Consider the following 22,318-nt stretch of genomic DNA (forward strand, 5'->3'; position numbering starts at 1 on the left):
AGGGTGGGAGAGATAATGAAACAATTAATTAAACAATTGATGGCCTTTTAAACTGGGGAGGGGGCACTTATTGTTTTTGTTTGTTATCATGATATATATATTTGTTTTTTTATGTTGTAAACTGCCCTGTGATCTTCAGATGAAGAATGGTTTAGAAATTTAATAAATAATTTTTTTTAATGTATATAAAAAACCACCTCTCGCCACCAATGAGCAATATATTTTACATTTTGACAGTAGGAGAAACAAGAGAAGAGCAAGACTTAATTCACAATTTTGGTATATGTGTCTGCTGGAGACGGGCAGAGAATGCATGTTTGTTTGTTAGTTTGAAGAAATATTATTTACAGATAGGGGTGCCAACTGACCAGGAAAAAAAGCTCCTCTTGAGTCCCTCATCACCGCGAAACCTGCAGAAATCAGCAGGCAAACCTCTTTTACAGAGCAGCATGCAGATCCAGCTGCTGCTGCGAAAGACAGAGCCACAGAGTTCAGCTGGAAAGTTGGCAACCCAGTTTGCGGCACTCTCCTTTCATCTGCCGCATTCAGCCACCCCGGAGCCAGCTGAAGACAGAGACTTGTGGCTTTGGGGAAGTCAGTGGGATGCAGCAACACAGATGGCAGGGATTGCCTGCTCTTTGGCTTCGTGGAACTCAGGTCTCATGATTCTCCATGGGCCATCCCACATCCTGCTCAAGCATCAGAGGATGAGGCAACCCATTTTTTACCCTTTTTAAAAAAAAGAACCTCATATCTGGTTGTGCAGTCCGGAGACCAGTCTCAGAAAGACCATGTGGGGCTTCACAGTTTGCATTTTCTCCCTGCTTGCTGGTGAGTGTCTTTGGAAATATTTTTTTTTAATGGTTGGAGTTTGTACATATGTGCTTCCAGGCTCCCTGTAGCTCTATTGAGTAGGCAAACTAAGGCCCGGGGCCCAATTGCCTTCTAAATCTGGCTTGCGGACGGTCCGGGAATCAGCGTGTTTTTACATGAGTAGAATGTGCCCTTTTATTTAAAATGCATCTCTGGGTTATTTGTGGGGCCTGTCTGGTGTATTTACATGAGTAGAATGTGTGTTTTTATTTAAAATGCGTCTCTGGGTTATTTGTGGGGCATAGGAATTTGTTCATTTCCCCCCCTTTAAAATATAGTCCGTCCACCCCTGCAAGGTCTGAGGGACAGTGGACTGGCCCCCTGCTGAAAATGTTTGCTGACCCCTGCTCTAGAAGCTTGGCTAAAATAGTCCCTTCATCTGGTTTGATGCTTGTTGGAGACTCAGCTCATGAACGTCACTCTCTCTATACAGTGGTACCTCGGGTTACATACGCTTCAGGTTACATATGATTCAGGTTACAGACTCCTCTAACCCAGAAATAATACCTCGGGTTAAGAACTTTGCTTCTGGATGAGAACAGAAATCGTGCTCCGGCAGCATGGTAGCATCAGGAGGCCCCGTTAGCTAAAGTGGTGCTTCAGGTTGAGAGCAGTTTCAGGTTAAGAACGGACCTCCGGAACTACTTAACCTGAGGTACCACTGTACTGCCTTGAACAGGTAGGGCCATAGCTCAGTGGCTCAGTACATACTTAGGGAGCAATCCAAACCCAATATACCTTGGGGTGAGTGAAGTTTGGAAAGTGGAGATCTCCAGCTGGGCTAAGCCAGGGCTATGCTAGCCAAAGTCCTGCATCCTAACTCAGCTAGAGATTCACTGGTTTAAGTCCTCCATCCTGGCTCAGCCTTCTTCAACCAAAGAAGGGGTAAATCTAAAAGAAAGACAAAGGGGTGTGGCCAAAGAGGACAAGGGGAGGCTTATCTTTATTCCAAACTTGGTTCAGATTGTTCACCTGTAAAGCTCTGATATTGTGATGGACATTGAAAAAAACATGTTCCGCATCCCTTTTCCCCCCTCTGATTACTTTCCTTGTTGTGTTGTTCGGAAGCTTAAAAATAAAAATTACTAAAAAGAAGCACCTGAAATATCTTGAAAAAAACTTCTCTGCCTGAGACCATGGAGAGCACCTGTAAGTCAGAGTAGGCAGTATAGGGGTTAAATGAACTAACTCAGTATAAGGTAGCCATGTGTGATGCGGCTGATGGCTTTGCCCACTGTTTACTTCTTGTGCTCCAACAAGATATTTGGCGGATTGTTTTTAATGATAATTGATTCTGAAAAAAATATGATCATTCATTAATTGGTGCTAGAACCTATTTGTTTATTTCATAAAATTTATACACCGCACGATAGTTGCTAGGTTCATAGCAGGGGCAATCAGAATAAGGAATCTGACGGCAGATTCAGGACTTTAAATTGTGCTCTTATATCAAATTTCCTTTTCTGTGTATACTGTAATGTTTTACTGTTGCTATGGCCATTGGCTAATGCGAATAAAGTTTTATCTGTCTATCATCTCAAAATGGTTTCCAAAAGATGAAACAGTAAAATCAAGAAAAAATGGCAGCCCTACCTTAAAACATACGGAAGTTGGAATACTAAAACAGATTGAAATGACCTTGACTTTCTGAGCATCAGGGTAGGCTTGTCTCAACAGGAATGGTTTTAGTAGGTGTTGAAAATAGTACAGCGAAGGCACCTGCTTAATCTCAAGAGGCAGGGAGTTCCAATGTCTAGGTGCTGCCATACTTTTTAGCAATGTGGAACGGGTATTATGGGGCGCCTATAACAGTGCCAATTCGAGTTAATACATAGAGAGGAAGGGCACCCTGACACAGAATCATACTATCGTCGAGTTGGAAGGGACCACCAGGATCATCTAGTCCAATCCCCTGCAATGCAGGAATCTTCCACCCAACATGGGGCTTGAACCCATGTCCCTGAGATTAAGCGTCTCATGCTCTACTGACTGAACCATCCCTCAGGGCTATAACCAAACTCTTTGTGTGGGATTCGGCTAGCTGTCTTCTAGTGGTTTGAAAGTTCATTAGCTTACATCTCAGCTCAGCCCTTTACTCATGAGGTGACCTTAACCAAGCTGCTTCTATCAGCTTCAGCCTCTCCCCTGCCACTCCCAAGTACAGTGGTACCTTGGGTTAAGTACTTAATTCGTTCCGGAGGTCCGTTCTTAACCTGAAACTGTTTTTAACCTGAAGCACCACTTTAGCTAATGGGGCCTCCTGCTGCCACCGCACAATTTCTGTTCTCATCCTGAAGCAAAGTTCTTAACCTGAAGCACTATTTCTGGGTTAGCGGAGTCTGTAACCTGAAGCGTATGTAACCTGAAGTGTATGTAACCTGAGGCAACTTTACACTAGTGTTATCAGGATTAAGGAAATATCATATAAACATACACATTTAAAGCACCCCCTGTCCCCGGTCCAAAGAATCCTGGGAACTGTAGTTTTTTTAAGGCTGCTAGGGATTGCTGCTTGGTGAGGGGCAAACTACCGTTCCCAGGATTCTTTAGGCAGGGAGTGTGTTTTAAATGGGATTTAAATGTGTGGTGTGTATGGAGCCATAGTTTAAGAGGGATCTTGTTTCAGCAAGGGCTTGTCCTTATGTAGCTGAAACAGTGCCAGCTATGTCAAAGAGGGAGGTAGCTTCTTCAGGGGAATCCCAAGGTTTGCAGAAGTACAAAAAAAGAGAGAAACCGTAAGAGGAACCTTCCTCCCCACCCCCTACTGAGGACTGAGCATTCTCCGTGGCTGTTCTAGAGAAGTGGGGAACCAATGGAAAGCTAGTGCAATGGGAGAATGGAACGGACTACTTGGAAAAAGGCCAGGGTACCAGCCATGAAAAAGGAGCTCCTCACGCTGCAACATTTTGTTGCAGTTCCCGCTTAGTCTTTGTCACACAGTATGCCTTGTGGATGAGTGGGGATCCCAACCCCAGTCTCCTCAGCCTAAAGCCAACACCCAAATTGCTACTGTCTTGAGACCGTGCATGCAAACAGCTTTGAACACCCATGCAACGTGCATAAAGTCATGTTGCTGTTATGGGTGGCGATGGTGATGTCATGTGCCTTCGGCTTTGTGCTGATTTAGCTGTGCAAAGCTGAGGTTAAGCTAAGGGGGTTGTGGGTCTGTCTTACGTGGGGGGAGAGGGTCCCCTTCTCAAAGCTGTTCTTTGCCGAGTGTGACGGGGGGTTTGCCCATGTGTCGGAGGAACTGAAACTGCTAGCGGAGTCTGTATTCGTGTGTGTCCGGTGGGAGGAAAGGGGGTGGGAATGCAAGATGGTGTGGCAAGAGGAAGTCGCAGCAGCTGACAGGAAAACTATATGCACTGTAACCACCGCTCTTTCAGCCTTCACACAGTCTAGTGTCCCAGATAACCTCTCCCTTTCCTTCAATGCATCTAGTCCCCAGAATTCACAGCTTGCCCTCATCCCACAAAATAAATAGAGGCTAGGAACCTCAAGCTCAGGGGCCAAGTGCAGCACTCTGGGCCTCTTTACCTGAGCCTCAGGAGTCTCCACAGGTGAGACCTCTTCTCCAGGCCCCATCCTCTCTGCCTAGGTTGTCCCCCTCACTCGTCCTGTTCTATGATCTTGTCAAAGACCCAGAATTGTGGTGATGCTTCTCACTTGGTGGCCTGCATGGACCCCTACCATGGATAGCTCAGTTGGTTGGAGCATGGTACTGATAATGTGGGAATGTTCAGGGCAGCAGGAGAGGATATATTGTTTATCAATATCCTTCTGAACTTGCGTTACCAAGTTCCTTTACTCAGCAGAGTTTACATTCCCCTTCTAACACACAGCAGATAGCTGGTTGCAGGCTTGTGTAAGCCTCTCACTATCATACAGATCAGTATTGAATTGTATGTTCCTGGTAAGTTCCCTTTTATCCCTCTTAAAAAGAATAAAGGCACGGCAATCTTATTTAAAGTCAGTAAAAGTTGTTTACTCACATCAGTTCACAGTTGGATCCCTGAAGGCAGACTTTGTTACAAATATGCACATGTGGATCTACCCCATATGGGGGGTTAATCCCAGTGCTTCTGCTAGCTGGGAAGCTAGCATTTCTAGCTGGTCCAACGACAAAGAAAGTGAAAAAGAGAGTGGCAGCATACATTTTGTTACCTGGGCAGGTAAGGTAACGCCCACCTCTAGTCACATGCAAAAGGAAGGAAGGAGGAAACAGGAAGTTCCGACTGGCTGAACCAAACATCCCCTTGCATGCCCACTCTAGGAAAAGAAGGAATGTTGTATTTGACTGCTCCCAGTGGGATGCAGTGATGTCAACGTTGCAGGTTTGGTCCCTGACAGCTGCATATTCCTGCATTTCAGAGGGTTGGACTAGCTGGTCCTCAGGGTTCCTTCCAACTCTATGATTCTATGAAACATATATCCGTTACTCTGAGTATATTTTTGCCTTTGGCCTTGCCAGCCAATGATATGCGGACCCCAGAAGGATGCCCAAGAGGGAATGCAGGCCTCAATCTGAAAGTGCTTCCCCATCATTGCATAGAAATTAACTACTTGCAACTGCACCCTGCTTTTCCTTCAGGGAAGCGATGCATGAGGTTACTACCCATTTTGTTTTCAACAGAGCCTTAGCGAGAATGACTGGCTGTAGGGCAGGCATGGAGCTTCATGGCTGAATGGGGATGTGAATCCAGGTCTCTTTCAAAGGGATGGGGAGAAATTTGATTCAGTTCACATTTAAAGCCAACTTTGTCACATTTGCACTTTCAGAAACAATGGGGGAACTGAAACACAGCCACCCTTTGAAATTTGCGCTTCTCTGAATTTTGCAATGCCATTCTCCAACCAAATCATCTTTGCAAAATGCATTGATGAGGAGAAAGTGTGCCCCCAAATGAATATATATTTGAAAATTATATATATATATATATATATATATATATATATATATATATATATATATATATTGCTTTGCAAAAATATGTACATGTGTCAAAACTGCATAAAATGGGGTAATTTTGCAATAAAATGATATATAAATAGAGATACAAATCACTGCAGAAATGTGAAGAACCAACATTAAGATTAGAAAAATGAGAAACTGAGAGACCCAAAATGACAGATCCTTCCATCCTTGTTTCATCCCAATGTACCACACCACGCTGGGTATACCCAAAATAAAGCCAACCTTGTTTATTTTCATGACAGTTCATTCAAATTGCTTATTGTGAAAGTCACACATTTTTCCTTTGAATATATACAAGTATTCAAATTGTCTTACATTCTCTCCGCGAACCTTCTTGCAACAGTCTTCTAAGGTAGGCCAGGAATTATTATTAACCCTTTCCCCGCTTCCCCTCAAATACTGATGTTGATGGAAAGTAGCGTTCTGAAAACCATCTAGCAAACTCAAGTTTTAAACTGGCAAAAACAACATAGGGTAATACCCAACGTTAGTCACACTCGAAAGCAAACCCATTTAAATCAGTAGACTCTGATAACTTGTCCATTAGTTACAGTGGGTCTACTCTGCGTATGATAGAACCAGTCCCCAGGCAATCTTGTGACACCTTAACAACAAACATTTAAATTTTGATACAAACTTTCAAGCTATTATGAACCTGTTAGTTTCTAAACTGCCACGAGACTTCATGTTATTTTTGCTGCAGCAACCTATTTCACTACTGTTTTGGAAGGTCTGCGTCTAGGCGTTCCTGATTTCGCACTTACAGACAGTGCTATCCTATGAGTCACACGTAGGTCTGCGTAAACACCATATATTTAAAACACATGCCCCCCTCCTCCAAATTCTGGGAACTCTAGTTTGTTAAGAGTGCTGGGAATTGCAGCTCTGTGAGGGACAAGCTATACAGTTCCCAGGATGATTTGGAGGAGATTGTGTGCTTTAAAATGTGTTTAAAATGCATGGTATGTACACAGCTTGGACCCTATTAAATTCAGGCTGAATCCCAAATTAATGTGCTGTGTATAGGATCTGAGCATCAGTCTCTTAGCTACTACACAGAGACTCGTCTCTGTATCAAATCTCCCCATAGGCAGAGCCTGTTCCATTAACCAGTAATATAGGGCGGTATATAAATAATAATAATAATAATAATAATAATAATAATAATAATAATAATAATAATAATAATGGACTCAGCTACATTAGTCAAAAAACAGTGATTTGATTTCATTATAAACACACAACACCAGATGGCACCAGAGAGCACAAAACATTTCTATAGCTTTTTAACATAGGTTTTCCTCCTTTTCATTATAACAATTTAATTTCTGACTTATTTATAGCGTCCCCCCCCTGTGTGTACTTCCACCCTTGGTTGCCACCATTTTGTTTTATTCTATTTTTAAATGGCCTTTACAAGTGACACTCCTTTGCACAAACATGATGCTCATATATATCTTTTTAACAACAGACTGTGAGCCAGCCTCCCCTCTCTCTTCCTCAGAGGTGATTGGTGCCTATCCATCTAGGCACATATCATCCTCTTAAAAGGAGAATTTACCCTAAGAATGGTAAAAGTGATGATCAGAGTGCCCTTCAATAAAAGTTCTCAGGGTGGTGTATGGCAGGGTCAAAATGGGATCACACAAGTAATTCTTGGATTATATAAGTGTTGATAACATTTACATCCTACTGCCTTGTCCAAAAAGCTCAGGGCAGTATAATTGGCTTCTTCCCCCATCTCACTGTTCTATACTATGTTGGGTCGAAAAATGCGACAGTAGTTGCGAGTCAGGAAGCCACTCCCTTCTTACGAGAAGCAAGTCTGCAGTGCACAGAGAACCCCTTCAGGCGCAGCTGGCCCTGTTGTTACCAAGAGGGAGGCAGCTGCCTCAGGCAGCAAATGTGGAGGGCGCGGAGCAGGAGCGAGGGGCTGAAGGCCAGCTCTGTGGGTGCCACGTGGCCTTCGCCCGTGCCCTGTAAACTAGTCTGGCTCCGGCATTGGGGAAAGATTCAACAGCCATTCTGGGCAACTGAAATGGGGGGGGGAGTGGGGGCAGCTATTTTATTTGACACAGGCAGCAAAATGCATTTTGTGAGTCTCCCACCCCTCTCTCTCTGCCATCCACGCAAGCAAAAGGCCCTGTCAGAGTTCAAGGACACGTTCCAGCCAGGCAAAAACATCGAAAGCAGGGCCAGCAAAGAGGAGTTCCAACACTAAAATTCAGGGACCTCCAATGAAGCTGAAGGTTGGAGGAAGATTCAGGGCAGTACAAGAAAGTATTTCTTCATACAGTGCCTAGTTGAACTCGGGAACTCACTCTAGTGGTGGCCACCAACTTGGATGACTTTAAAACAGGATTATGGAGTAGAAGGCTATCGGTCAGAAGCAGTAAAGGCTCTGAATACCAGCTCCTGGGAACCACAGGAGGAGAGCGTCTCCACCCGCATCGTTCTGCCCAGATGCTGAGGTCCAGCGCCGAGGGCCTTCTGGCGGTTCCCTCACTGCGAGAACCCAAGTTACAGGGGACCAGGCAGAGGGCCTTCTTGGTAGTGGCACCTGCCCTGTGGAATGCCCTTCCACCAGATGTCAAAGAGAAGAACAACTATCAGACTTTCAGAGGACATCTGAAGGCAGCCCTCTTTAGAAGAAGAAGAAGAGTTGGATTTGATATCCCGCCTTTCACTCCCCTTCAGGAGTCTCAAAGCGGCTAACATTCTCCTTTCCCTTCCTCCCCCACAACAAACACTCTGTGAGGTGAGTGGGGCTGAGAGACTTCAAAGAAGTGTGACTGGCCCAAGGTCACCCAGCAGCTGCATGTGGAGGAGCGGAGACTCGAACCCGGTTCACCAGATTACGAGACTACCGTTAAACAGACCACTGTATTTTAATACTTTGTTGGAAACCGCCCAGAGTGGCTGGGGAGGCCTGGCCAGATGGGTGGGGTATAAATAAATAAATTATGATGATGATGATGATGATGTTTGGGTCTTGCTTGCAGTGGCTGACCACTTTGAGAACAAGATTTGGGACTAGATGTGATGTTGAGCTGATCCAGTAGGCTCTTCTTTTGCTTTTGGGCATGGCTGGGAGTGGTGCATGGCCTTGGGAGAGTCCCGAGGGCCTAACAGAGGGGCTTGGAGGCCACATGTAGTTCCCCGCCCCTGGCAGATGGAAAGAAGGCTTGCCTTGTGAGAAGGGATTGTTATACCTCTGGAGTGACAGTGTTGTTTTCTTTCCCTCTATCCTTTTCAGCAAGCGCCGCCACTGGGACAACAGGTAAGAGATTTCAGCAGATCGTCACGGGGTCCGGAAGGACGGCTTTGTTTTCTACGAGTGATTCACACATATGGAAACAGCTATGCAGCCAAGCGTGTGAGAAACAACAAGTGCACTTGGGCCTTCGAAACCACTGGGTTTCCCCACCCCAAACTCAACCTGTACCCCTGGGGAATTGGCCTTTGAGTCAATGCTTTCGAGCTGGGAAGGTTCACCCGACTTTGCCTTTGAGCAAAGACCGAGGAGCTCTTCGTCAGGTGCCACACCAAAGCAAGACTCACTGGGTTTCCCCTCTCCCTCTAGGCACCAGCTCCTTCTTGTGATACAGTAGTCTGATTAAGGCATCCGCGTTCTTAAAATCTGGGGGAAGTACGAGGGAGGCTGCCCACCCAGAAGAGAACTCCCCTTCATGGGCACATGTTAGTCTAAATGCATCCCGTTGAGTACTGTCAGAGGTTAGGGAGGGAGCCACAGTCTGACATCTGTATTTATGCACGGCTATGCAAAGGAAATGGGACGTGGGTGGCGCTGTGGGTTAAATCACAGAGCCTAGGACTTGCCGATCAGAAGGTCAGCGGTTCGAATCCCCGCGATGGGGTGAGCTCCCGTTGCTCGGTCCCTGCTCCTGCCAACCTAGCAGTTTGAAAGTGTGTCAAAGTTCAAGTAGATAAATAGGTACCGCTCTGGCGGGAAGGTAAATGGTGTTTCCGTGCACTGCTCTGGTTCAGCAGAAGCGGCTTAGTCATGCTAGCCACATGACCCGGAAGCTGTACGCCGGCTCCCTTGACCAGAAAAGCAAGGTGAGCACTGCAACCCCAGAGACGGTCACGACTGGACCTAATGGTCAGTGGTCCCTTTACCTTTACCTTAATGCAAAGGAAGCTGCCTTATACCAAATCAAACCATTACTCCTTCTAGTTGAGTACCATCAACACTGACTGATAGCGGCTCCCTGTGGTTTTAGACAGGTGGTCTCCCCCAGTCCTACCTGGAGATGGCAGGGTTTGAACCTGGGACCTTCTGCATGCAAAGCAGATGCTCTACAACTGAGCTATATGGGGTATATGTGTGTGTGTCCAGATGAACAGTGGATAGATCATTAGCAGGTGTAAAGAAGTTTTATTTCAGCAGGTGTTACTTTTTCCTCCGGCACCCACATACCAATCTTTTCGGTATTGTTGCTTTGCTGAAATTTCCCTTTACAAGACAGAGGACAACTCTGACGTGAAATTACTTGCCGCTTTCCTAATAATTCTTTGGGGCTGAGCAAAAAAGACTCCACCCCAATTTTGCACCCTGTTTGCAGGTGGTGAAATTGGGGTCGAGGCATTTTGTTGAATTTTGTTGTTTTTGGTTGTGGAAGGATTCAAGAACAATTTCTTGTGAGGGTTCACCATTCATACCTGTGGCAGGCAGTTTAATTTCCTTCTTGTTCTCTCGGTTTTGTTATCCCTCCACCACAGGTTACAGCAGCGGCAACAGCAGTTTAGGGCAGTCTGGCAGCCATTTTGTGGCCTGCCCCTCACAATACCCTCACCGAATTTTGTTTGGGGGCATTGTGTGGGACAGGGGCCTCCACTATAAAAATGGCGAAGCAAATGTTTGACAAAGTGACCTCTTCTTACAAGGGGGCAGGGGGCTAAAGGGGAAAAATTTAGGTGAAATTTGAATTAAAACTCTTGTGAAAATGCTTGGTCTAGGTCTCCTTCCTCATGAGGTCCACTCATAGCCTCTGATACAGGCTTCCTCAACCTTGGCCCTCCAGATGTTTTGAGACTACAATTCCCATCATCCCTGACCACTGGTCCTGCTAGCTAGGGATCATGGGAGTTGTAGGCCAAAAACACCTGGAGGGCCGAGGTTGAGGAAGCCTGTTCTGATGCCATGTAACCTGGAGATCATGAATAGGGGAGGGCTATTGTATTCACATTTGCGAGTGGGAAAGGGTTATGCTTTTCGATTGAGATTGGACTGGTCACTGTAAGAAGAGATTGCTAGGCTAATTGGGCTTTTGGCCTGATCCGAATCAGAATCATGGAACTGTAGTGAAGGGACCACAAGGGTAATCTAGTCCAACCCCCTGCAATGCAGGAATCTTTTGCCCAGTGTGAGTCTTGAACCCATGACCTTGAGATTAAGAGTCTCATGCTCTACCAACTGAGCTGCCCATCTAATGAGTCCCATCAGATCTTAGGGCTTATCCACACTTATTTTTTGTGCCACACTTTCCAGGCACAGCTCTGCATTTTAAAGCTCTGTGTCTGAGCGTTCTCCCCGCCCCCCCCCATTCTGGAGTCCTCCCCACAAAAACTCGCTCTTTAAAACTGAAGCACAACAAACGCCAATTCAGGTTTTCTGCAGATTACTGTTCGCTCCGATTCAGCAGTAAAGAGAGGGATTTTGCGGGGAAAGCTATGGAGGGAAAAGAATAAAATATAGAGTGCTCAGACACGGAGCTTTAAAGCACAGACTGTGCCTGGAAAGCATGGAAGGAGGGTAATTGTGCATAAACCTGATTCTCAAAAAGAGGAACAACTTGACGACAAATGGTGACGCAGTGCCCTCTGGTAGTGATCTGGGGGCACTGCATTCTGCTGCTGCCTTGACTCGAATGGGAGAAGAGAAGCTGATAGCGTCCATGACTGGTTCTTTCTTCTCACATCCAGGGCATTATGAAGACTGCTACCACATCACCACAGGCATCATGATTGCCATTGTGGCCGGAGATGTTGCTCTCACCTTGCTCTTCCTCATCCCTGTCTATTACTGCATACGTCCAAAGGGCAGCAAAAACAGTGACTCTGGTAAGTGAGGCACACTCAAGTTGGTCTCCTGCGAGAAGCAAGACAAGTGAAACGGTGGGATCCGTTCTGGAGAACTGTGCCAGTTTGAAGGAATGGCTCTTTGGAAGAAGGGACGGAGAAGGGTGGTGCGGTGGGGGCAGACCGCCCCAGGTGTCCTCGTTGAGTGGGGTGGCATTTGGCGCACTGCCAGTGACTCCCGAGCCTACTCCAAGCCACTGGGGGAAGGGGGGAGCTGAGCTGTTTTGCCGGCGGCATTCCCCCCTTCCCCCTTCGTTTTGACATCTTGGGGAATGCTTGGGAGTTGTGGGCAGCCGGTGTGCCGAATGTCCGCCATTGGCGTCTCGCTTCACCCCCGGCTGCAGGGCATGTGCACCACTCCGTACACCCGAGCGGCTATCCTGCACCTGGGTGGGCACCCTCCGCATCCCACCCCCCTCAGGGGTGTGCCCTGCCCCTCTCAGGAGTGCACCCTGCCCCCCTTGGGAGCGCGGGCATATGCTCTGCTCTGCCACTGTTTGGAAGAAGGGCAGATTCATAGCTCTTAGCGTCCCACAGGTGGTTTCTGAAGCCTGTTTTACGGTAGAGTAATTTTTATTGATTGACCTCCCACTTTTCGGCCAAGGAGTTCAAGGTTAGCAGACTTAGCACCTCCTCTTTCATTTCTGCCTCACAATAACTCTGTGAAATAGGTTAGGCTGAGAGATCATGACTACACTAAGGTCGGCCACTGAGTTCCATGGCTAAGTGGGAATTTAAACCTTGGTCTCCCAGGTCCTAGTCCTTTGCTCTAACCTCTAAACCCTGCTGGCTTTCATAAAAGGTCTGATTGAAAGTGCTAATAATTAACACACACTCCCCCCAAAATGGGTAGGATAGATACAGGGCAGAAGTTATTCTCATTTTTTCTTTTATTTATACATTTTAAGTTTATACATTTCACTAATTTTACAATCATTTTGACATTTCAAAACTTGACTTCCTTCCCCCTTTTTCTGTGGCTCCTTAAATTTGTTTTTAATATCTTCGGCATATCCAAATTAACTTAATTTACTCATTTATTTGTCTTCTTTAAATATATACTCTTATCAAACTGCAGGTTATTACAATAATCCTGTCCATGTTTTTATCTGTTTATAATTTATCTGTAAATAAACCATTTCCATTCTTTTGTTAAAAAAAAGGGTTATCTTGATTTTTTATGCTTCCGGTAAGTTTCGCCACTTCTGCATATTCCATAAGTTTTTGTATTCATTCTTCCTTTGCTGGGACTTCTGCTTCTTTTCATTTTGGGGCAAGTAACATTCTTGTTGCTATAGTAGCATACATCAATAAGTTTCTATACATTTTAGGTAGTTCTGTCCCTATAATTCCCAAAAGAAAACCTTCTGGGTTGTTGTTTTTTACAAAGTTTATTTTAAACATCCTTTTCATTTCATTATATATCATTTCCCAGTAAGCTCCAGGGCAGAAGTTATGAGAGATGCAGGGCTGCCACTGAAAGCTGCAACCCTGCACTCTCCCTGGTAAGGCCTAGTGGGGCTGGCATAGGACAATTTGTTGCCTGAGGCAAAGGACGAAATGGTCCCCTGCTTCCGTATACAGTGGTACCTTGGGTTAAGAACTTAATTCATTCTGGAGGTCTGTTCTTAACCTGAAACTCTTTTTAACCTGAAGCACCACTTTAGCACTGCTGGAACACGATTTCTGTTCTCATCCTGAAGCAAAGTTCTTAAGCCAAGGTACTATTTCTGGGTTAGCAGAGTCTGTAACCTGAAGCGTCTGTAACCTGAAGCATCTGTAACCCGAGGTACCACTGTACAGAAGCCCTGCAAGATCTTGCCGGAACCCAGAAGCTGCAGCTGTGCGACCCTGGTTAGCAAGGCTTGGGTGGGGGTGGCAATGATGGCGGGTGGCATGTGTAGGGCAGCACCCTTCTATTTTGCCTCAGGTGGCGAAATGGAATGGGCCACCCCTCTCTGCTGCTTTCCTGGATAGGGATGGAACGATGCAGCACAAGACAGAGGTGGGTTCCCTGGTGAGAGTGCAGGATCCATTGGCAGTAGTGGTTTGATGTTGTTTAGTCGTGTCCGACTCTTCGTCACCCCGTGCACCAGAGCACACCAGGCACTCCTGTCTTCCACTGCCTCCCGCAGTTTGGTCAGACTCATGTTTGTATCTTTGAGAACACTGTCCAGCCATCTCGCCTTCTGTCGTCCCCTTCTCCTTGTGCCCTTCATCTTTCCCAGCATCAGGGTCTTTTCCAGGCAGTGGTGTTTTACCTTTCCGGTTTACCTCCCCAGGTAAGCAGCAGCAATGCCATTGTAGGGAGGGTTGCTCCTTTTTTTATATAACATTTTATTAATTTCCCAAAAATAACAAAGATAAAACAATAACAATATCATATCGAAACAAAGCAAAACAAATTGACTTCCCCCTAGTCTCTTCCTTGGTTCCATTGTTTATCAACATACTGCATGTCCATTGTAAAGTTATAAACCATTGAATTACTTATTGTCCATTCAAAATTACCATATTTTTCACTCTATAAGATGCACCAGACCACAAGACACACCTAGTTTTTGGAGGAGGAAAACAAGAAAAAAATTATTCTGAATCTCAGAAGCCAGAACAGCAAGTGGTATCGCTGCACAGTGAAAGCAGCAATCCCTCTCGCTTTTCTGGCTTCTGGGATAGCTACGTAGCCTGCATTTGCTCCATAAGACACACACACATTTCCCCTTACTTTTTAGGAGGGAAAAAGTGAGTCTTATAGAGCGAAAAATACGGCAAATTACAAGTAGTTTTAAAACACTGCTAATGTATTAACCTGAGTACATTGCTTCTGAATATATGCAACAAACTCCTTCCATTCTTCCTTAAATTCGTTATTGTCTCTTCCTCTGAGTTTCATTGTCATTTTTGCCATTAATTTAACTTGCCAATCTTCTTTAACTGGGACACCTTCTTCTTTCCAATGTTGTGCTAATAATATTCATGCGGCCATAGTTGCATACATAAATAGATACTTTAGTGATCTTACTCAATCCACTACTGTAATACCTAGTAGGAAAGGTTCTGGGTTGTTGTTTTTTTAAACAAAAGTTATTTTAAACATCTTCTTCATTTCATTATAATTCATTTCCCAATAATTCTTCACAATTTTGCAATCCCACCACATATGAAAAATTGTCCCTTCTCTTGTTTACATTTCCAACACTTACTTTCTTTCTTTTTGTACATTTTTGCTAATTTGAATGAAGTTAGATGCCATCTATACATCATTTTCAGGGAGGGTAGCTCCTTGGCTGTGCCCGCTATGCAAACCATTGAACCCTCTGTGCAAACTTAGCCCCCATATCCGGCCTAATTGTGAATCTTTCCATCTTTCTCCAGGAGAAATGCACAGTTATGTGAACGTGATTGGAATGAATAAATGACACTCCTTCCCATTTGGATCTCACCACAAGTATCCAGCAGACATGACCAAAATCAGCAACTCTACAATACATTTGCCGGTGGGGGGAGGTCCGCTTTGTGTTGGGTGGGCTGAAACCTGACATTTTGGGTGTGCGAGGGCTTTGGTGTTGTGTCTCTTAATGGGCAGAATTTAGCTCCATCTGTTGATGTGCATTTTATTGTGAATTTCCACTGATACAGTGATTTTTTGTATATTTTTTATCACTAGCAAAAGCCTTTTTATCCAAGCTTCATATATGTGTTTTTGTACATACTGAGCTGTCTTCAACTAAACATCACTCAGAGGAGACCTGTTAAAATTAATAGGCCTAAGTTAGCCATTGTCATTTATTTCAGTTGGGCCTCTTTAAGTAAAAGTTAGTTGAAAACAACCCATAATGTGGCTGGAGCTTTGTATTGCAAAGAAGTGTGAATTTCGAAAAATGGCTGCATTTCAGTTTGTGTATTGTTTCATAAAGCGTAAATATAATAATTGAATCATAGAATTGTAGAGTTGGAAGGGGCCACAAGGATCCTCTAGTTAGCCCAATGTGGGGCTCGAACGCACAACCCTGAGATTAAGAGTCTCCTGCTCTACCACCGTATTTACTGGCACTGACATAATAGGTTGAGGTGAGGGAAGAAATGATGGAATCAGTCACTGATGGAACCCAACCCAACCTGCTAATTAAAAAGGAAAAAAATCCTTGCTGCTTTTACAATTAAAGAATTGCTAGTTAACATACAATAGAACCAGTAAACGTGGCCTAAAGGAGATGATTTCTAGACCTTGTAATATAATGGCTGGTTTTGTGTGAAATGTAAACTGACTTGATACCTGCTCCCCTATCCCATGTACAAATGCAACTAACTGGAAGCTGTCTGCCTGGAGGCCGGGCAAATCCCTGTTAGCGCTCGGATATGGATTCTGAAGCTCCATTATTGGTTAAAACTTATCTTTTACCCTGTTGGGTTGGCACCCTTAACCCTACTGGATTCCTACCAATCCAAATGGAAAGTTACACTGCATGAAAAGCTAAGAGGCTTGGGGTTTCCCCCACAGGCTCTGATAGCTATAGGTTATGAGGAAGCCAAAGCAATTATCCGCCAACGAATTTGGGATGTGGAACTGCAATGCCACATGAGCCAGATGAATAAACACCCAGCAATAAAAGATAATGGGAGAGGATTTACCCCAGCAAATTATTTGTCAAAATTACAAATAGCTAAATACAGATGGTCATTTACCCTCGCTAGATTCAACGTGCTGCCATCTGCCTTACTGCAGGGCAGATTTGAGGGTAAACCATGCGCAGAACGAGTCTGCCCCTGCTGCTTGATGGAGGTAGAAACTGTCTCTCATGCCTTGTTATGCTGCCATTTCTACGGGGATATAAGCTCGGTATTTATTACCCCTGCTATGCAAAAATCTCCAAATGAATCTGAACTTCAATGTCTAAAACCCCTGGTAGAGGACAAGGATCCTGAGATCACGTTAAGGGTAGCCAAATTCTGTGTGATTGCCATAAAACATAGGGAACAAGCTATGTTATCATAATGATTAAGGCCTTAAATGATAATTTTAGGTTATATTTTAGTGACTAAGTTTTAATTTATATATATTTTTAGCTGTTGCTGTATCTGTATTGCCCCTGTTACAACTAATTGGAAATTCAAATGTATCCCTATTGTGTTTTATGACTTGCTTGATATTGTATGTGAGCTGGAATTGGTCTGTGGCCAAAATAATAAATTCATCCATTCAACTAACTGATTGAGTCATAAAGCTGACTTCTGCAACTTCTAGCAGAAACATGTTCTAAAATTCCTTGGATTGAGACTGTTATTTTGGTACCAAAAAATGCTTCTGTGTGTTTGAAATATAAGGGCACAAGGGGAGTCCAGGTGGATCAGAACAAAAGGGCCATCTAATTCAGCATCCTGCATCCTGTAGGGACAGGGCCGACCCGATACATTTTGCTGCCTGAAGTGAAGGGCAAGTTGACACCCTCCTGTACCATCTGCAGAAGCTCACTTGACTAGCAGTTAAATTTTCAACACTGGAAATAGGACATCTTCCACTGTATCTGAGGACAGCGGGTTACACAGGCACACACCTCCCAGCACCTTGCCACCCCTTCCTGCCTCTCAGCATTTGCCGCCTGAGGCAGTCATTTCCCTCTGCCTAATGGTAGGGCTGGCACATGGATTGGCCTGCCCTGCTTGAAAAAATAATTCATGAACAATGTGCTATTCCATCTGAAGCCTCAAGATGGTGGTACTGCATACATCTGCTATGATGATTCGCATTCAGCTTATCTTCCCTTCCTGCATCAGGCTTGCAGTTTGTGGAACTGCATTCTCTTCCACAAGGTCACCTTTGGGGGCGAAGTTAGCAGTCAGACCTCTCTGCAATGCTGTGGGATGTTTATATTCAGCATAAGTGATCCAAAGATAAAAACGAGCATGACAAGTTTCTCTGTCTCGCTGCGATGAAGGGTTTTCAGAGGCCCATCTTTTTAGCAAAAGGATAGCGATGAGATCTTAGGATACAACATTTAATTGCATCCAGTCTTTGATATACTAAACTGTGTGAAAAAGTCCATAAGAAGGAAGCACAGAGAATTTGTAGCTTATATAGTAACAGCAGCCAGAATAGCACATGCAAAAAAAATAAAAATAAAATGAAGGCAGATGGGTATACAGTGGTACCCTGGTTTGCAACCACATTGGATTACAACCATTTTGGATTACAACCATGTCAAACCCAGAAGTGTGTGTCCCTTTTTTTGGATTACAACCCATTTTTTTTTATTACAACCCATTTTTTGGGGGGAGGCCCCATTGGCAAAAGTGCGCCTTGGGTTACAACCTGTTTTGGTTTACAACCGGACCTCCAGAAGGATTATGGCTGTAAACCAAGGTACCACTGCACCTTCTACCAAAGAATGGTATGAGAAAGTCTGGGAATGGCAAAAACAACCCTGAGGTAAAAAAAAAGGGCAACAGAAGCAAGATACTGTCTGGAGGGAAGTTGAGACATTTGTATTCAGTGTAACAGGTTTAGGAAGGACATACAGTGGTACCTTGGGTTAAAAACTTAATTCGTTCTGGAGGTCCAGTCTTAACCTGAAACTGTTCTTAACCTGAGGTACTACTTTAGCTAATGGGGCCTCCTGCTGCCGCCGAGCAATTTCTGTTCTCATCCTGAAGCAAAGTTCTTAACCCGAGGTACTATTTCTGGGCTAGCGGAGTCTGTAACCTGAAGCATATGTAACCTGAAGTCCCTGTAACCCGAGGTACTAGTGTACTGAATATAGGTTATAGATTCACACTGTTTTGAATATAAGTACCAGTGGTAGCTTCATTTCTGATTTGCAATATAATGCATGCTTGATGCTGCCTCTAGTTCTTTTTCTTGTCATTTATTCCTCTTTATAGTTATCATAAAATTTAAAAAATAATGACAACAGGAGTCCAAAGCAGTGCCTGAAAATACTGCTTGATGGAAATACACAAACACGGCTTCACAAAGACATCTTTGGTTATGCAAAGCCAATGTGCCATGTCCCTGTTGGATGTGCTGGTCTAGGTTCTGGCAACCGCAGGAGAGCAGTCTTGTGTTCAGGTGCTGCTTTGGGGCTTCTCATAAGGAATCTGGATGGCTGCTGTGAGAGCAAGATGCTGGACTAAAAGGGCCACTGGCCTAATCTAGCAAGCTCTTCTTACGTTTGTATGCTTTTTTGCATTTTGGGGGAATGGAGGGTGGCTGCAGCTTTGCCAAGCCCTTTGCTTTCCAGGACGAGCACTCCTGGCCTTTTGCCCTAGTGAGAAAGTTGGGGAGGGGGAGAGAAAGAAAGGGATGCCTGACTCTGCCAGTACCCATCCACAATCAGTAAGCTTAGTGGGAGCAAGCGGGTGGTCATGATGAATGCACGGTTGTGGTCCTCGTTGCACAATGGGAGCACTGCTCAGTGGCAAAGCACCGGCTCTGGATGAAAGAGGATCTCAGTTCAATCCCTGGCAAATCCAGTTAAAAAGAATCAAAGGGTCAAAGAAGCTTCTGCGATCACAGGTAGGTATGGACAGAGGCATCATTTTTGGTTCTCCAGGTTTTTGCTTTTCCCAATCTTAAATCAATTCTCCACATTTCTGCAGTAATTTGCAGGGTTTTAAAGAAATCATCATGCATATTTGTAATCATTCTGATGTGATTTTCTCCCAATAAACACATTTTCATTTGGAGTTTTGACATAACAATTGCAAGCAATTTTCTTCAATAAAATGCATCTTGGCATGCAATTTTCACCAAAATATGCATTCATATGCACATTTCACATTTTTTTACCTGTTGTCCAATTGGAGAACTGCATTGCAAAATTCAGTGCTGCACAAATTTCAGAGAATACCTATTTCAGTTCACGTATTTGTTTGAAGCATCCAAATTGGGTAATTTCTCGTTAAAATTCAGCAAACAAAACTGAATTTTAACTCCATGCCTACTGTGGCCCTCCAGAGGTTGTTGGACTCCCCACTCCCATCAGCCCCAGTCACAAGGGGCAATGGTCAAGGATGATGGGAGTTGTAGTCCAGCCACATCTGGAAGGCAGCACCTTACAGCTGCAGTAGTGGGTGGACTGGACTGCTGAGTTTGATCAGTGGTCACTTGGTGTGACAGAGAGAAACTTTAAAAGGAGCTGAGAGAGAGAGAGACAGGAAGGTCAGATGGTTTGAGTGAGTCACATCATGTGCTTCTTGCTGGGCTGTGGCTTCAGCCAGGCAACAGGGACTGTCATGCTGATTACCCCATGTTCTCAGACAACACAGGAAATATGGTAATACTCTAGCTACAGCACACCACACAGCTAGAATGGAGCTTGTCATTAGAGCAGCAAGGAGGCATCAGAAAACCAGGCCTGGCCAGTCACAGCTGTTCTTGGTTGCACCAGCAGAGGATACTGAAGCTTGGATACCCATGGTCACTCACTAAGTAAGGTTCCCATCTCCAGAGCCATATATGTGTGAAAGATTAAACATAGGGATAAGGGTGTGCACACAAGCTCTGCCCCCGATGTTCTCAATGGACTGTTAGTCACATGAAGATATGAAGAGACTTTTCTATTCATAGGCATATATGGCCTAGGCGAAGCTTTGGCCCTCCAGATGTTGCTGAATGACAACTTCCATCAACCCTAATTATTGCCCATGCTGGTTGTGGCTGATGTGAGTTGGAGACCAATATCATCTAGAGGGCCACAAGTTCCCCAAATCTGACCCGGGACTGGGTTACTTTACCCTACAGCCCAGCTAAAAGAATGAACCTGCCTGAGATGGGCATCAGGGGCCTAACATTTGCAAGGATTTGCTGTCCCCCCAGGAAATCTAAATTGCCCCATTTCTCCCTATTTTTAGGAGAGATCTGAAGATGCTTGTGTTCCAGAAGGACCTTAGCTTTATGCTGGTTTCTTTGATTTCTGTACCGAAGTGTGTGTGTGTGTGTGTGTGTGTGTGTGTGTGTGTGTGTGTATTCAATTTGCTTTTCACCATGGATTGCTTTAGGTTTCATTTTATTGTTGCTCTTATGTATATATTGGGCAGGGCTTGCTAAATTTGGGGGTCAAACGATTAAAACAAACAAACAGGTCCAAATGAAATGAAATGTTTGAGTCACTGCTGGCGTTGGAGAAAAGGAGACGCCGTTAACCTATCTGGGGTATCTGGGGTGCGTTGATAGGGGAAGACATGCTATGTTACAAGTTCAAAATATGTCCTTTGTTTGTGGAGCTAGGAGCAGGTTGAGTGAGTGGCAAGGATGCTGTTCTTAAAAGGGCCATAGCTCAGTGGTAGAGCAGCTAATTTGCCCGCAGCAAGTCCTAGGTTCCAATCTCCAACATCTACAGATATGGCTTGGCATGAAAACCTTATCATGGAACCCTGGAGAGCTGCTGTCAATCATTCTTGTCAATACTAATCTGACTGATAGTCTGACTCAGTACAAGGCAGCTTCCTGTGTTAAAAGCGCCCTGCCCAAGCAGCAGCAGCTACTCACTTTTTGCCGTTGCCCACCATCCTGCCCACCCAACATAATTCTTTAGGTTCAGCCTTAGCCCAACTGCTGATTCCTCCAAATCGAAGAGCAGGATCCTCTCTGTAGGAAGGAATGAAAAACCTCTTTCCCCACCCCCTCCACAGCAACAAGGCTGTCTGTGGTCTCACACTGCTTGCTCCTCCCGCTGAGAAAGATCAGATTAGAAGCAAACACAGCATGCAGTGAATGGTTACCCAACTCTTACTTTGCAGCCTGTTTCAAAAACAGAATAGTTAGCCCACACTAGATCTAACAGACTGGATGATTTTGCATCTTACATTCTGATTTCTCAGCCTTGCCCTGTCACCCCTTTTCATACATCAACTCTGACGGTAACAATGTTATAGATCAGGGCTTTGATTGCTTTTCTGCGCTTTCCCCCCACTGCTGAACGTCTGAAGCGTTTGGAATCTGAATGATCATAACTTAGCAGATCTAGACCAGGAGTAGTCAACCTTCTTATACCTACCACCCACTAATGCATCTTTCTTGATGGTCAAATTTCCTTACCGCCCACCAGTGCTAGATGGAAGGAGGATTCAGCTTGTGCCACAGAACCCCCTACCACCAACCTAGAATCCTGAAATGCCCACTAGTGGGTGGTAGGGACCAGATTGACAACCCCTCATCTAGACTAAATCATTCAATCGGTTTCATAGCAGCTTTACCATCAAAGCATCCCCACATAGGTGTTTGGCAGCACACACTGGTGAGGCTGCTTAGAATTCTGTATCCATTCCCTTTAGAGAATCACAGAGTCGTGAAGGACAGTTGGAGAGGTCCAGAGGGCTACATTTGTCCCCTGGGCCCCATTCCCCCCACCCCACTTCTTAGGGACAAAA

At 44.7% G+C, this 22,318-nt stretch overlaps 1 protein-coding gene across 3 annotated transcripts; it reads left to right on the plus strand.

The window, feature by feature from the left end:
* The first annotated feature begins 594 nt into the window (after positions 1-594).
* Positions 595-18,796, plus strand: HCST (hematopoietic cell signal transducer). 3 transcript variants are annotated; one of them, XR_014528316.1, is made up of 5 exons: positions 595-831; positions 9,105-9,128; positions 11,795-11,932; positions 15,326-18,349; positions 18,390-18,796. XR_014528316.1 is itself a non-coding variant. In XM_083512424.1 (4 exons), the coding sequence occupies exons 1-4, from the start codon at positions 792-794 to the stop codon at positions 15,367-15,369; spliced, it is 243 nt and encodes an 80-aa protein (XP_083368550.1). In that variant the 5' UTR covers positions 601-791; the 3' UTR covers positions 15,370-15,924. The 3 variants fall into 3 exon arrangements, 2 of the variants coding, with proteins under 2 accessions (XP_083368550.1, XP_083368549.1); XM_083512424.1 differs by lacking the exon at positions 18,390-18,796 and having other exon boundaries at positions 601-831; positions 15,329-15,924; XM_083512423.1 differs by lacking the exon at positions 18,390-18,796 and having other exon boundaries at positions 621-831; positions 15,326-17,158.
* Positions 18,797-22,318: the final 3,522 nt, after the last annotated feature.

The sequence above is a fragment of the Podarcis liolepis genome (assembly GCF_965112155.1).
Source record: "Podarcis liolepis genome assembly, chromosome: 7".
Classification (NCBI taxonomy): Eukaryota; Metazoa; Chordata; class Lepidosauria; order Squamata; family Lacertidae; genus Podarcis; species Podarcis liolepis.